This window comes from Marmota marmota, unplaced genomic scaffold, assembly GCF_001458135.2.
Source record: "Marmota marmota marmota unplaced genomic scaffold, marMar, whole genome shotgun sequence".
Classification (NCBI taxonomy): domain Eukaryota; kingdom Metazoa; phylum Chordata; class Mammalia; order Rodentia; family Sciuridae; genus Marmota; species Marmota marmota.
Window position 1 is genome coordinate 1,954,358 of NW_025999944.1, and position 14,709 is coordinate 1,969,066.

Sequence of the window (14,709 nt, forward strand, 5' to 3'; positions counted from 1 at the left end):
AGGGCGCCCCCGAGGCCCGCCGGAGCGCCACCCTCTCGGGCTCCGCCAGCAACCTGGCCTCACTGACGGCCGCTCTGGCCAAGGCCGACAGGGGCCACAAGAACCCCGAGAACCGGAAGTCCTGGGCCAGCTGAGCCACCGCCTCCCCAGGCAGACACCCAGGGAGCCTGCCGACCCTCCCCAAGCAGGCTGAGGAATGCTCTTTGCACGACACAGGGCTGGTGCCTGCCCGTTCCCTGTCCTCCCGGCCCTGGAAGCTTGGCTTCTCCCTGTCGGCCCCCCAGCTGTGCCTCCCGGTGGCGGGTGGGAAGTGCGGAGCCGGAGGAGCCTGGGTGGTGGGACCACCATGGGAGGCGTGGGGACTCCGCCTGCCTGGGGGCACCCATCAGGGTCTGTGTGCGTACCCTTTCCCTCTTCTGGCACCCCTAACGCCTTAATTTAAGGAGTGACTTTCCCAGCACCTGCCGGGCTCCCGCCTCCCGGCCCCATGGGCCTGGCTGTCCCTGTCCCGCCTCCCTGCAGGGGACAAGCCTGGGGCTTGGGGCGCCGCAGAGGGCTTCCCGCAGGGTCTCTGGGAGCCCTGGCTTCTAGACCTGGCTGGAAGGTCTTCTGTTTGCCATTGATTCTCCTAACCGGATGCTTGGGATATATTTATTTATATTTATTTTTAAAATCTGAAATCATTGCGAGCTCAATCGCCCTCTGCCTGGGCTGGTGCTGGGCCTTCCTGAGTGCCCTGGCCTTTCTGGTCCTCAGACGCCGGCCTCCTGCCTGGGCAGCGCTTTCTGGGGGAGACGGGAGTGTGCGTGTGCGTGTGTGTGGCCTGCACACATGTGTTTGTTGGTGGGCTTTGTCCACGACGAGAGCGGACAGGGGAGGAGCACAGAGGGGCACCCCCCTCGCTGGTGCACGGTGGCATTTTAACTTCCTTCACCTGGCGGGCAGGCGGCCTGGGGAGGGAGCGGCTGGTTGCCCTCCTAGGCCTCCAGAGCAGCCGCAGGCAGGCCCCCAGCCACAGCCTCCCCAGGGGTGGCTCCCCTCCCTGCCAGATGGGAGGCTTCTCATCCTGGGGCCCTTCCTGTCAGCTGTGTTGAGTGGAGGTCAGCATATGTGTGTGTGTGTGTGTGTGTGTGTGTGTGTGGAGGATACCCCCAGACTGTCTTGTCTCCTGCAGCCCCAACTTGCCCACCGACCCCAGCTCAGGACAGCACCTCTGGGCCGGAGTTTGCACTGGGCACTCCTGGCGGCTGGGTCTGGTTCTTGGAAACACCATCGCGGAAGTTTTTGGTGAGGAACCCGGTTCTAAAGAGGTTTGAAGCTCCTTATGAGAAGCAGTGCTAGACCTTATCTCCAGATGGGGCCACCAAGCCCGAGCTGGCCCCCCTGCATTCTCTGGCCAGCATGGGCAGCACACGGTGCCAGAGGCCAGGACAATTAACCCAGGGCAGTCTGACCACCAGGGGACGGCCAGGAACAGCCTAAGGCCGGAGCAGTCCCTCGGGCAGGGTCAGCGTCCAGCCTGTGTCTGCACAGGCCCGGCCTGGGGCTGGCGTCTTCATGATCCTCCCTTGTGAGCGGGCACTGTGAGGGGTCAGGGCTGGCCAAGGCCCTGCCAAGGGGATCCGGTCTGCCCCTTTCTGGGACAGCATGACTGGAGGGAGCCTCCATCCTGAGGCAGGCATTGACCAGCGGCCTTCCCTTCCTGTTTTGGGGACACTGTGGGCTTCTGCCTGGCTTTTCTCCTTTCCCTCTTGCGCAGCATGGCTCTTCTGGAGTCTGGTTCAGTTGGAGTCAGTGTCCCCTGTGTGGCTGTTGGGCAGCGACCAGCCCCTCCCTCGGGCAGGCCAAGCCCCGGGAGCCCCAGGAGAGAAAGCTGGAGGTGGGAGTCGGGCAGGGCCTGCTGGAGCCATGGTCATAGGCCCAGGAGGGGAACCTGGTGCTGTTCTTCATCATTCTCTTCATCATTCTGGGCCTTTAAAGTGGAGGAGGATAAAAAGGGATCATCGACTTGAAGAGCTTGTGAGGAGGAGCGCAGGAGCTGGGAGGCTTGACCAACGTGGCTCAGGCCCCTCGTCCTTGCCCTGCAGAGTGCGGGACACCTTCTCTCACCCAGGCCTCCTTCTCCCCATCTCCCAGGGTCACCCCCTACCTGGTGCAGTGAGCTCAGCCTCCTTTCCAGCCTTGTTCACAGGCCTGCGGGGACAGGCGTGTGCTGTGGTGTGGAGACATCTCTGTGCTCTTGGCTGGAGTTTTCTTCCAGCTTAGGGTCTTGTGCTCGGGATCTCGTGAGCCTGTGAGGAGTTGGTTCTGTTGGTGTTGTGTCTGTGTCCATAGCTGAGGGGGCGCAGGGCGTGCCTCTGTTGCCCCTGCCCCAAGGGCAGGATGTGGCCTCTGGAAGGACAGCACAGCTGGAGGGGAGGCTGGTGGACAGCACCCCACTGGGCCTTGTCCGCAGCTTGCCCCTGGGTCCTTCCTGCACTCAACCTACTCATCCCCTAGGGCAGAGGGAGGCACTAGCTGCTCCCTGTGGGAGGCTCTCAGCACTAATGCTACCCTCGGCTTCCTGGGCAGCCCTGTCTCCCGCTAGGCGAGCTGTGCAGGCGCTGGGTGAGGCCTGCTCAGGTTTAGTCTTTCCTCTTGCTCTTTGGCGTAGATTAACACTAACTTGTGGCTGGAGAAACAAGGGTGTGCAGTAGGGATGGTCACTGAAGTGCTGGGCAGTGGAGGCACAGGGAAGGTGTGTATCTGGGTTCCTGGGAAGGCCTACAGGTGTCCATGTCCCCTTCACTCCTGGTCTCTTCTCCCCTGGGCTTAAGCATTGCCTATACATGAAGCAGGAGGTTCTGGGTTCGAGTTGTCCTTGCTTAGGCGCCCTGTCTGTGGAGGCTACAGGGTGTGGAGCGTATTTTGATGCTTCTGGTGCCATCAGCCCCATGCCACCTTAGGAGGCACTGAGGTGGCGGGGCCATCTGTAGTGCCTTTCCCTGGGGTGCACCCCCACAACAACTGTACCCAAAGCTTCTTTCTCTCTGAAAGGCCTGGTGCCCTGGTGAGCTGCACACGCTACTGGTGTTGGGAGAGTCTGAACAACTTCTCTGTGTGGATTTTGTAAATATCTTGAGTTCACACAGAGAAGTGATTTGATTTGGGGATTATAGTGATTTGGTACACATTAAATGGGAGTTAAAAAAAATCCAAAGACTGTAATGAATTGTAAAGATTTTAATGATTCCTCTGTGTGGTGAACTAAATGCTGTAACTCTGTACCATATATGCCTTCCCATCAAATGACCAGCAGCTTCTGAATAAAGCCAATGACTTCTTGCCTTGTCTGGGGTTGGTCTTGTTGCTTCCTTCCTTTTCTACACGGACAGGGGCTCATGCAGACTGTCCCCGTCATGGCCCTGTTGTCACTGGTGGTGGTGGTGGTGGTGGGCATCTCAAGATGGAAGCTAGAAGGGTCGCCTGGCACACACCCCTCCTTAGCCTGTTCAGAAAACCAGCATAGGCAGGGCTGCACTGTCTACCTTGACCCATGCCACAGGCCTCACCCCACATTGAACTGAGGAGCAGAGGGTGTCTTCTACAGCTGAAAGGTAGACAGACTCCGCACGTTTCTGCATTAAGGGGTTTTGGGAAGGGAGGATGATGGCTGTGGCTGGCAGGGTCTGGGTCAAGTCCAGGTGGGCTGTGGGGCCTGACAGTTTTACTGGGCCCTACTGCCAGTGAGGCTGACCTCCTACCGCCATCTGCCCAGCCCAGCTGTGTGCCCAGCATAGGTCTGGAGCACACCGAGGATGGCAGGTTGGCCTTTGAGCCGGGAGAGGTGGCTAGGGCCCTTGGCTCTGCCTGTGAAGTCCCACTCACGGCCACAGGACCGCCGCCCTGTGCAGGTTTCCTCTCTGGCCGCTGCATCACTCGGCCCTCCCCTCATGGCCGACAGCCACGGCCTCCTTGCCAACGGAGGGCTGTGGCCATCCGCCAGAACACAACTGAATGGGACTTGTTTGTATTCCTAAGTGCAGATGAGTTGTTCTCAAGAGATAAGCACTGCCAACTAGGGACAGAAATGCGGTAGCCAGGAGCAGCCCTGCTCTGAAAGCAGCAGGAATCTGAGTGGAATTTATCGAGGTCTGAGGGTAAATCCTAAGTTCTCAAGCGGCTGTTTTCTTGCAACTCAATGAGATGCCTTTTGTTTGCATCAGGCTCTGGGGTTTTATAGTTGCTCAGACCCCGGGACGGGTTCCCAGTGGATGTCACCATTAGTTCATTTGTTCACTAATTGAATCACATGGAACACTGGTACCTGTGCTGAGCCCAGCCTCCTGGAGCATATGGTCCAGTGGAGACAGCCATCCTGATGAGCCTCACGGTGGGTGGGCCTGTTGCCTTGGTGGGGTGTGAGGAAGGCGGCCCTGGGACTCCATCGAGGGGACTTGGTGAAGGGCAGCTGGGAAGACGCCAGGCTGAAGAGCACACATGGAAGACAGGAAGGCAGGCAGGCAAGCAGGTTGGGTACTGACAGCTCATGGTTTCTGCGTAAGGGGAAATGGCAGTTGAGGCCAAGTAGCAGAGCAGCATGGGGTGGGGATGGTCCTGCTTGGGCCTCCGCCCACATCTGCTGTCCTGCCCTACCTGTCTCCCTTTGGCAACTCCAAGGTTTGGGGCAGCTTTAAAATTTTGTGGACTTTTCTAATTCTACTGAGAAGAAAAAAAAGAGCCCCTCTCCTCAGAGGAAAATCAGTGGGCTCCAGAGTGTGGCATGAGTCTGCTCAGAAACTGCATGCCTAGAAAGAAAACCAAGATGGAGCGTCAGCTTTTGTTGTTTCTCCTGTTCAAGGGGAAGCGGAGAGTGAGCTCCTTTATACAGACGAAGCTGCCAGGCACCATAAAGGCTGCTCCCAGGGCTGAGGCCCACAAAGCCAGGAGTCCCAGGAGAGACCCAGCAGGCAGGCTGAGCAGCGCTCCCTCCTTGGGGAAGGTGGTTTGGGGCAGGGGAGCTCCTGAAAGACCACACGGAGCAGGTGCCCAAGAGCACTGGTTGGAGGGTCAGGAAGTGGGAGATGGGGGCTTTCTGAAGCTCGTAGTGCCCGGTGCTGTGAGCCTCTCCACAGGTCTCTGGGCTCCCCTATCCCTTTGAGAAAAGCAGAAAAGAGTGCCAAGAATAGGACCCTTGAACCCCTTCAGCAATGACAGGCATTCCCAAATGAGCATGTTCTGATCCAAAAAAAAAAAAATCCCAGCCAGCCTTCGTTCAGTTATACATTTTATTCTCTAATAGGTACAATACTAAAATAAACACAAATTAAAAAAAAGTTTTATTAAAACAAAACTGTACAAAAAAGCAGTATATACTACATTTTAATTACAGAACAGTCTACTGTCCAAAAGGCACTAATCCAGAATAGGAGATACAATGAAACAGGACTCATTGGAACTATTTTAATCAATACAATAGAGCACTTGTTTCTTTGACCATTTACATCCAGAAACAAGGGCCGCTTGCTACAGTCACACACTGCCGTGAACTGAGTCCTACAGGTGAAGATGCAGCATCGCTCTCCCTAGGGACACTTCCCAGCGAGGGACTGGGGGGCTGAGGTGGGTGGGCAGCGGTGGGCACCCGGAGCTCATCTTTCCGCCTGGCCTTTGGAGGCAGGTTCTGGTCTTTACTGGTGGCCACTTTAACCCCCTCTTGTGTTTAGCACCGGCAGAGTGGGCTCTGAGATGCCCCAGGGTGTGGGCTGGAGGTCTGGTGGTGAAGTGGGGCAGCTCCGCGGGAGGCATGTGGAAATCTGACCTCAAAGAGGCAGCAACTGCTCTGAAGGGGAGCTGGGCGCCAGCCAGGCAGAGCCACCTGCTGCTTCCTGGGCAGACAGATGGCCCAGAAACCAGAGGTCCTGTTCCCAAGACAGAGCTCTCCCGCCTGGCTCCCCATGGGCCCAGTGCAGTCCGTTAGGGGGAGCTGACGTTTCTGTTGGGAAGTTGGTTTCTAGAAGTGGGATTTGCTTCCCAGAGGCAAGTCAGAATGCCAAGCCTGGTCTGAAGTGCGTCAGCCCTCCCCTCCCCTCCCCTCCGTGCCACCAAAGGTCCATGAGTGGCTCCGGGTTCCACCGGGGGCTCCCATGAGCCACACTCCCTGTTGGGTGGCTGTTGGCTGCAACAGCTCAAAAGCCCCAGACATCATCCTCTCGTGGACCCTGGCCCTAAGGAAGAGATGCTGCAGCTTTCCAAACAGTGTCAACACAGAAGACAAGGACAGGCATCTGATGTTAACAAAAATAAGTAACAAAGAAACAGGATTAAACCAAGTCTTTTCTCACAGCATCCTATACTACATCCTCCTTCTGCTTAGCAGAAAATTGTACGTACACAAAAATACAAATACACAATTTTGTAGAACAGTCTGATTTTAATATATTTATATATATTTATATTTATACGAGTGGCAGGTTAGTTCAGTATATAGAGCTTTTTGCACTTTTGGCTCATATGCAACAAGGCTTATAAATTCAGCTTTAGCTTTCATTCAGGTTTTATAGCTTTTGAACAATTGTTTTCACATTTAAAGCAGCATCCAATTTGCACTAGGAGTTGTGATTACAGGAAACACGGGGTCAGGGGCTATGGAGGGCGGGAGGGCAGGGAGATATACATTCCAGTGTGTGGCGTGTAAGGAGGATTCGTGTGGACAGAGCTTACCATGATGACCCTTGAGGTAGACTGAACACCATACAGCAGACTCAGACACAGGTGTGACTCGCCCTCAGGGACACATGGTGCACAAGATGGGGACAGAGATGGGGGGATCCAAAGGGAAACACAAAAAACTAAGACACAATGGCCAAGGCAGGGAGGGGCTGTGCTGCCCACTCATCTGGCAGGATCCTACACGGCCCATCTGACACCCGAAGTCTGGTGGCAGCAGAATACTTTTGGGAATCATGGCCCCTTTGGCCTGGGGCACCTGATGGGACCACAGGCATCACATCTCCAGTCCCTCTTACAAAACTTGCCATGCCAGCCAGTGCCCGGCCCACAACAGATGCTAAAACAAGCGTACTTGTCTAGAAATGACCTCACTCCTCAGCATTCTGCTCTGACTGGAGTGTTCGATCCAGTTAAGGGCGGCCAGGTCCCCTGCTGCCTGCCTCTCCTTGCGCCCCCACTCACACCACCTCTGCTCAGCAACACTGCAACTGCCAGCACTGGGCAGGACCTAAGGGAGGACGGTGCCGCTGCCCTAGCTGTGTGACTTCACTCCCAGACAGGCCTGGTCTGCACCACAGCTCGGTGGCACTCCGGTGTGACACAACCCAGCCACCTGCCCTTCTCCTCCTGGCAGAACTCCTGCCCACACGCCGTGTGTGAATGCACAGAGTTCGGGTTGTTACATGGTCTGAACGAAAATGTTGGGTTATTAATGAAAATAAAGTGCCTGAGTATGGATTGTTCCGTTTTGCAAAACCTTTTCATGTACCCACAGGTCCTCGGTGTGCTGCTTGGCAATGTGATCTGAACAGAGCACAGTCACAACACATCTGTCCTACACTCACCTGGAATAAAGGCCATAGCTAGGTCACACTTACATCACTCTAAAGAAGCAAACACTCTCACACTCACTCCCAAAGCTGTGCGCTGGATCTTGCTCAACACCCTACCAGCAGCCTTTGTGAGCAGGCGCCCTGCCCCTGCGATTGAGGAGGGATGAGGCACCAGGCTCAGGCTGTGCTTGCTTCACCTCTGCCCTCCTGGATCTGGGTGCATCCTCCAACTGCTACCAGACAGATTCTGCTCTGACACTGTCCTGCTCCCCGGTCCCCATTGCTCAGTAGCCAGCGAGATGGCTAAGCAGACTCCCTAAAATTCTCTACGAACCAAGACCATAAGCACACTGACGAAAGAAACGGGGAACAGTGACGAAGCCAGCCTGCGGGCCAGGAAGAGCTCTCCCCGTTGCTTACCCTTGTGGTCGTTCTGCCTGCAGAACAGCAGGGGCAGTAGGGAGGGGCAGCCACCTGATGCCCACCCTGAGGGCCAGGTGCAGGGTGGGAAGGACAGGGCACAGGCTGACTCTCTGGCAGGTCCCAGAGGTCTGTAACTTGCTTAGGCACTTAAACATAAATAAGAATTTATCCTGGAAATACACCCAACATGCCCCTGGGAGGGAGGCGAGCCCGGGGGAAATCAGAGAAGGCTGTGGGCTCTTCGGGGCAGGCCACTGCCATGATCTTGGCACATTCTGGCAGAGAGAGCATCCTACCTTGCAGCCAGGAGGTGTGAAGAAGCCAGTGATATATGTAGGGCTCAGCGGCCTGCAGAGGCCTCTCCAGGTCCCCACTCTGCAGCCATTAAGGCAGCAGGCTGGGCTGCCACGGGTCACCCCAACGGGTTACACACAGGGTCAGCCAGAGGATACTACTAGGAAAAGACAAGGCCCCGCATGGTGGTGTTTGGGCAAAACCAAAGGGTGGTAAGGAGAGGACTCGCCAGAGCTTCCAGAGTGTGGAGAGCCCACTCTGCCCTCACCCTGGAACTCCGGCTTGGCCTTCCTGGTGGCCACGCCACTTCCAGAGCTGCAGGGAGGTGCTTCACTCATCCCCTGAGAGTGCACGTGGGCTACTCAGCCTGTGCTGCCCCTGGCTCTGGCCCCAACAGAGAGGACAGTGTGGCACCCGCGGAGGCTCACACTGACACAGCACTGACGTCCTTGTTTCCAATTTAACAGCTTCAGTGAACGACGAGGTGGGACAGTGACGCTCACATTTATGCTGGGCTCTTAGTTCCAATAAAGCAAAAATGGGAGAGGTTTCTGTGCTCAAAGGAAGCCACAGAACAAGACTGTTCAGACTCCACCTGTAAGTGCTGGGACACTGGCAATTCCGAGAGGGAGGAACACACCTTGAAACCGCAAGTCCTAAGTCTTGCTTCTGCCCCGACCCCTGTGGGCTCCCTCCTCGCACAGCACCAAGCAGTGGTCCCTGTTCTAAATTTCCACGTCATCTGACCACCACCAGAGAAGCAAAATCCGGATCAGTACAAAAATGAAAGGCACACATACCCTTTCCCCTCCAAATTAAGGTGTTCATGGGGGATGAGGGCTGGGTAAGATAATCCCCATTGCCAGCTAACAACACAACCAGCCCTAACTAGTCACCTGGTAGACTGTCTTACCAGGACTGCCCACACCTGTGGTCTTGCTCCTGTTTTCACTCTCTTGGGCTTCAAGGATGCCTATGATGTGACACAGATCAGAAGAGAGAATGTGACAGAACTAGTACCCAGAGAACCCGTCAAGTATGGGGGAAGAGCTGAAAAGGGAGAGGGCACAGAATTTAAGTTAGCTGAATTTTCAGGTCCATTTGGAGCCTGTATCTCCTCTTCAGTGTTCCTGACCAGTCACTGAGCCCCCACACGAACCCTGGCAGGACAGGGCCCAAAACCCCTACCCCAAGGCAGCTCAATCTTTCCTGGATTCTGGACACTAGAGTTCCCTATTGGGCCTGAATCTGGGTTTGTCTCCATGCAGCTGCTACTTATAGGCCAGTTAAGGCTCCCAAGGAGCCAGGGAGGCACAAGGCAAGGCAGAGGCTCAGCACCACAACACCAGAGCCCAGTTCCCACACCCCGCTGCCTCCCATCACGACCAAGGTGCAGAGAGCAAAACCATGTTTGGACACAGCAGGAACCTGGGAAGTTGCTAAGAGAGCTGAAGAGAGAGCAGCAGACACTGGACGTGCCACTCTGCCACCACTGCTGTGCGGGGGTGGGGTGGGGCAAGGAGCACCGGCTCGCATGTGCTCTGCCCCTCCCGACAAGCTGTGGGGCCTGCTGTGACCCTGACCCAGGAGGAGGCCTCAGGGAGGGCTGTGGAGGAAGGCTGTGGAGGAAGGCTGTGGGGTTGGGTCCTCTTCCTGGCTGGCTCCACGTCAAAGGGTACTCAGCTCACAGAGAAGGGGCCATGTGATGGTGTGCTGTTGCACTGGACGGCCAGTGCTGTCCCAGGAGAAAAGGAAGCAGGTTGGCAGACACGACTTCAGCAGCAGGGGTGAGCAGGTCCCCCCTGCCTTGCATCCACTAGAAGCAGCACGCGCTGGAGGCCCATCTGGCTTGCAGGGTGAGGGTGTGGGCCTCCCTGAGGACCAGGGGCGGCAGTACAGATGCTTGGATCAGTGCCCAGGGAACACCATGCGTGTGTCAGGTGCTCTTCTGAGCTGAGAACTCAAAGGAACAGTAGTGTCTCCGGTACTATCAGGGTTACGGATGACAGCATCTTCCCTCTAGATTCTTACAAAGACAATTTACTTTTGCTGTTTTCTTCCAAAAAGCTGACTTCGTGAGTATTACCTAGGTCTTCATCGGTTTGGTGAGGGGTTTTCTTGTGGGAGGGTGGGCTGCTGGTGGTACAGGAACATCTGGTGTAGGGTTGTTTGATCAGAGTAGCCTCTGGGAACATCTGAGAATGTAAGCAGGGCCACGTCTGTGTAAGTAGCACTGTCCCCGGGGCAGCACATCTGGGACTCAGATCCCTAGGCCAGCAGCTCATGTAAGGAGGTCCCACCTTCTGCTGTCTGTCTTGGTGCATGTCTCACAGATCACAGAATTAGCCCATCTGGTCAGTCCTTAGAGTCTCTAGTCCTAGGGCAGATTCCAAGTGCTAACGCAGAGTCCCCTTTCAGTAGCTTTGAAAACAAGATAAGGGATGCTCCGCTCTTTGGGGTTATAAGCCCATAATCAATTGTCCCAGAGACTGACAGATCCCAAAGAGAGCAGCCTTCAGCGACTGTAGACATACGTGTGCGCGCGTGTGTGTTGGTGGTGACAGGTAAGGTGGCGTTTATAGAAGCGCTGAATAAAAATCTTTCACAGGTTCTTTTTCCTGTACTAGCCCAACTTCTATACATTTTTTAGGTATTTTGGGAAGGATAAAAGGCATAAAAACCTTCTAAACTGTGTGTCTGGGGACAGGGGAAGAGGATAGTTCTAAACAGGCAGCCACCTCTCGGCATCCTCAGGAAACGGAAGTGTAACTAATAGGTCAGCTAGGCAAGGGCTGCTTCTGAGGTGTGAGAAAGGCTTGTTTAAGGACAAACACTAAAAGAAGAAGGGAAAAAGCCATGCTGAGTTTTCTCCAGCAACTACTAACCAGTCCTGGAGTGTCCAGCCTTGGGGAGGACGGGCAAGTGGCCCCAGGCTCCCAGAGCATGACTCCTGAGCACACAGGGGATGGGTTGAGAAGGCCCGTGGCGCTGCTGGCCGCCGCGTTCCTGCAGGCTCTTGATGGAATAGTGAGGTAAAGGCTCCCGCAAGCGACAAAAAACACCAAGCCAGCCAGAGAAAGGCCAGCGCGTCTTGGATCCTACCCAACATGACTGATGCTTCAGCAGGAGAAGAGCAAGGGCCACAGACAGTGTAAAGATCAATGTGATGCCCCTTGGGGCAGGCGCAGCGGGGATAGAGGACAGCGGAAGGGAGAGGAGACAAGCCACTGACACAGCGGAGTCACCTAAGGTGGCACCCTCCTCGTGGCAAGTGAGGAGCTGGGGCAGACTCACGCCTCCTCCTGCCCTGGTGACTTCAGAATACTACAGGCGCCAGGTTCCATTCGTATCATCTGTTCTGGATCCTATGATCCAGGGAGGAAAATGTCATTCGTCCCCATGAAGTTCTGCTTGGTGAATAGTGACCGGTGATGGCAACAGAAATACCCGGAGGCTGTGACTGTCGCCATGTCAGGCCAGCAAGGCACCAGGAGTGAAGGCCAGCAAGTGGGTGCAGGCAGCCCCAGGCCTTCCCAGGCTGGCAGCTGGGATTCCGACTGCGGTTCCTGCCCCAGGTGAAGCGGGCTGAAAGTGGATGTGAGAGCAGTTTCAAGAACTAGAAGTCAGATGGTGGGCAACAATGGGTGGCTTCCATTTTGGAACTGAAATAACTCTAAATCTTTCTCTTCTACTTTGGGACCACATGAATACTGTGTCATTATTTTAGTTTACTGAGTTGCTGTTCCAAATGTTCTTGGGAGCATTAGTGCTAAAAAGGAACAGGGATGGAAGCTCTGCTATTTTCAATCACATAAAGGACAGAAATCCTCTTAATTATGACCATGCCAATCTACATCCTGCTAAAACAGCTAATTACATGTCAGGAGGACACTCAGTCATTCAGAACAATTGCCATTATATTTTTATATATTCATTCTATGCCACCCCCCTCAATTACCATGGTTACAATTTGAAGAGATTCAGCCAAACCTTCATTTGATCACAGCACACCAATGTGAATTTGTGAGTTAATTATGGCTGTACACAGCCAGTCTTATTTAAAAGAGAGAAAATGAAAATGGAGTCAGGGAAGCTGCCCTCCCAGGACTTCCCAAGCACATACCAAGCTGCATGTGCTCCTGCTGCCCGCTGCCAAGGCCACTGCACTGAGGTTCAGACTCTGGGCATGAGGACTGCTGCTGAGACTGGCCACAGAAAGGGGGCGTCAGCAGAGGACAGCCGCAAAGCTTCCTCTGCTGACGTGTCCTGCTGTTGTTGGGGCTGATGGGTGTGGGATGCGCGCGATAAACTGCCAGATTGCAGAAAGGCCAGTCAGGTTTCACCCCAATGAGATCAGCTAGAGTTAGTTCTGCCCAAATTAAAGAATAATAGAATGGATTTAGAAAATTCTCAATTTACAAACTTCCAGCTTTTGAAGGTACCTAGATAGGAACGAAGTCGCACTCCTGAGAGGCGAGTCAAACATCAGTCCTGTAGGAGGCAAGGACAGGGCTTCTCACTTTCAGTTTGTAGAGAAAGGACACTGACAATGGCCTTTCTGAATATACCCTGTGTGTGCAGAGGAGTTTGAGTCAATAGGAAACTGGTATGTTGGTGTGCTGCATCTCAACAGGCTTCGCTGCTGCTGCTGTATGTTAGTTCTCTTGAGAGCGAGAAGGAGATCTCTCTTCTTAAGTGATAGGCATCTTTGAAACCAAAAGTGGATAATGAAGAAAACCACAAAACAGAAAAAGAAAGGGCCTCTGCTCTGACAGCACGCTACCATGAAATCCTCAGAAATAAGCTGGTCACTCACAGTTCCTTCCCAGGAAATCTTCCACTCCCATCAGGGTACACACTACCTTCAGGCTACGTTAAGCCAGACACTATGGAAATGAAGAAACAGTAAGTGAAGAAACAGTTTTCAGGGCACGAGCTAAGTTTGCCAAAACCAATATGGCTGACAAGTGATCCTGAGTAAACATCCTTGCTATTTAAAGACCACACAGAAAAAGGAATGCTGTACACACGAAACACCCACTCCTGCCCTAGACCTCCCGCCCCACTCCCACTCCCCTGAAGACACCACCAGCAGAGCTGGTCAATGCGCCCAACTTTTACTTGGGAAAACTTGACAAATAAATCTGGCTCAGTAAAGCTATAAATGGATATGGCTGGTCTTGATGCAGCCCCAATGAATACAGTAGTCAAACATCACTAAAAATCACAACAAAAGGAAAGAAATCTACCACCACTCTGGCTTAGGATTTTGATCACAAAGATTAACATGAAACCAACACAAAACGTAGGAGAGGTCATAACTATTAAATGTGGAGAACTACTGAACACAAGATCATCAACCACAAGGAAAATTATTGCCTAAGAATCTGTTGAGACTCACTGGGAAAAAAATACTCTGGTTGTTCTCCGAACAAAAGATAAAAGGCAATTTTAAGAGGCAGAGCCATAAGCTAAAAGGGAAGACTACTTCAAATCCTCCTTAGGATCAAAGGGAAAAAGGGCTTCAAGTTCACATTTCTAGGACAGGGTGGGCAGTTGTTTGGGGAATAGAACTCAATTCCACTGTTGTGGGCAGACTTCATGAAGCTGGCCATCACAGGAGGGGTCTGTGTTCAGAGATGGGTGAACCACCCACTTTGCCTGTGGCCAGAGGATTAACAGTTCTAGTAAAGTCAACTCAAGATGAGGGCACCATGGTAGAACACTTACAAAAATGGAAGAGGAGATATTCAGAGACAGGAAGTGGCAGATTATTGACTGAGAGTCTATTATACTTGGTGCCTGATGATTGGTATCCAAGAGGCAAGTTTTTAAAATCAAGATTCCCTAAAGACAAAGGCCAAACAGGTAGAATTCAAACAACTTCAGTGACTTCTTCATGTGTTATCCCCTTAGAGGTAAAAATATATCCAGACATCTGGACCTAAAATGGGTATTGTTGAATCATAAATCTTTCAGGAACTGGAGGACTGGATTTGTGTAACTCAGTATTAATGATCATCCTCTTTCAAGTCTTCAAGTCTTTTTGTGGGGTTACTTCTACTGAGTTGGGGTGAAAGGTACTTTAAACTAGGCTCCTTGCTTGTCTGTCCCAGGTGTCCTTTTCCTGTGATGGGGCACTTAAAGGACAAAAATTGGGAAGAAATTTGTTTTATGGGGTACTTCTACATTATATGTTATGCTGAAAGAAACTGTCTACTTAGTGTTGAATGGTGCTAGAAAGCCTAGGTAAGAGTGTTATTTCCTGTGTCCCCTTGCCTGCTTCCATCTGCTAGTAAGGTTATCCACAGGCAGATGGTCCATCCTGAAAAGTCCCCATGTACAGTGTTTCAGGAAGGAAGGGAAGTCTACCCATCTGACTACAGTCATCCGATTAAAGTATCTAAAAAATAACTAAGGACAAACCACATGAATACTTGGCTGGCAG

General features: G+C 53.3%; 1 protein-coding gene across 1 annotated transcript in view; it reads left to right on the plus strand.

Annotated features, from left to right (window-relative positions):
• Kif13b (kinesin family member 13B) overlaps positions 1 to 3,332 on the plus strand; it is a 148,883-nt gene extending 145,551 nt beyond the window's left edge. Inside the window, 1 exon segment of the mRNA XM_015499423.2 lies at positions 1 to 3,332. This exon segment is cut by the window's left edge and continues 24 nt beyond it. Coding sequence (XP_015354909.2) covers positions 1 to 134 — 134 coding nt within the window. The 3' untranslated portion in view covers positions 135 to 3,332.
• The last annotated feature ends 11,377 nt before the right edge of the window (positions 3,333 to 14,709 follow it).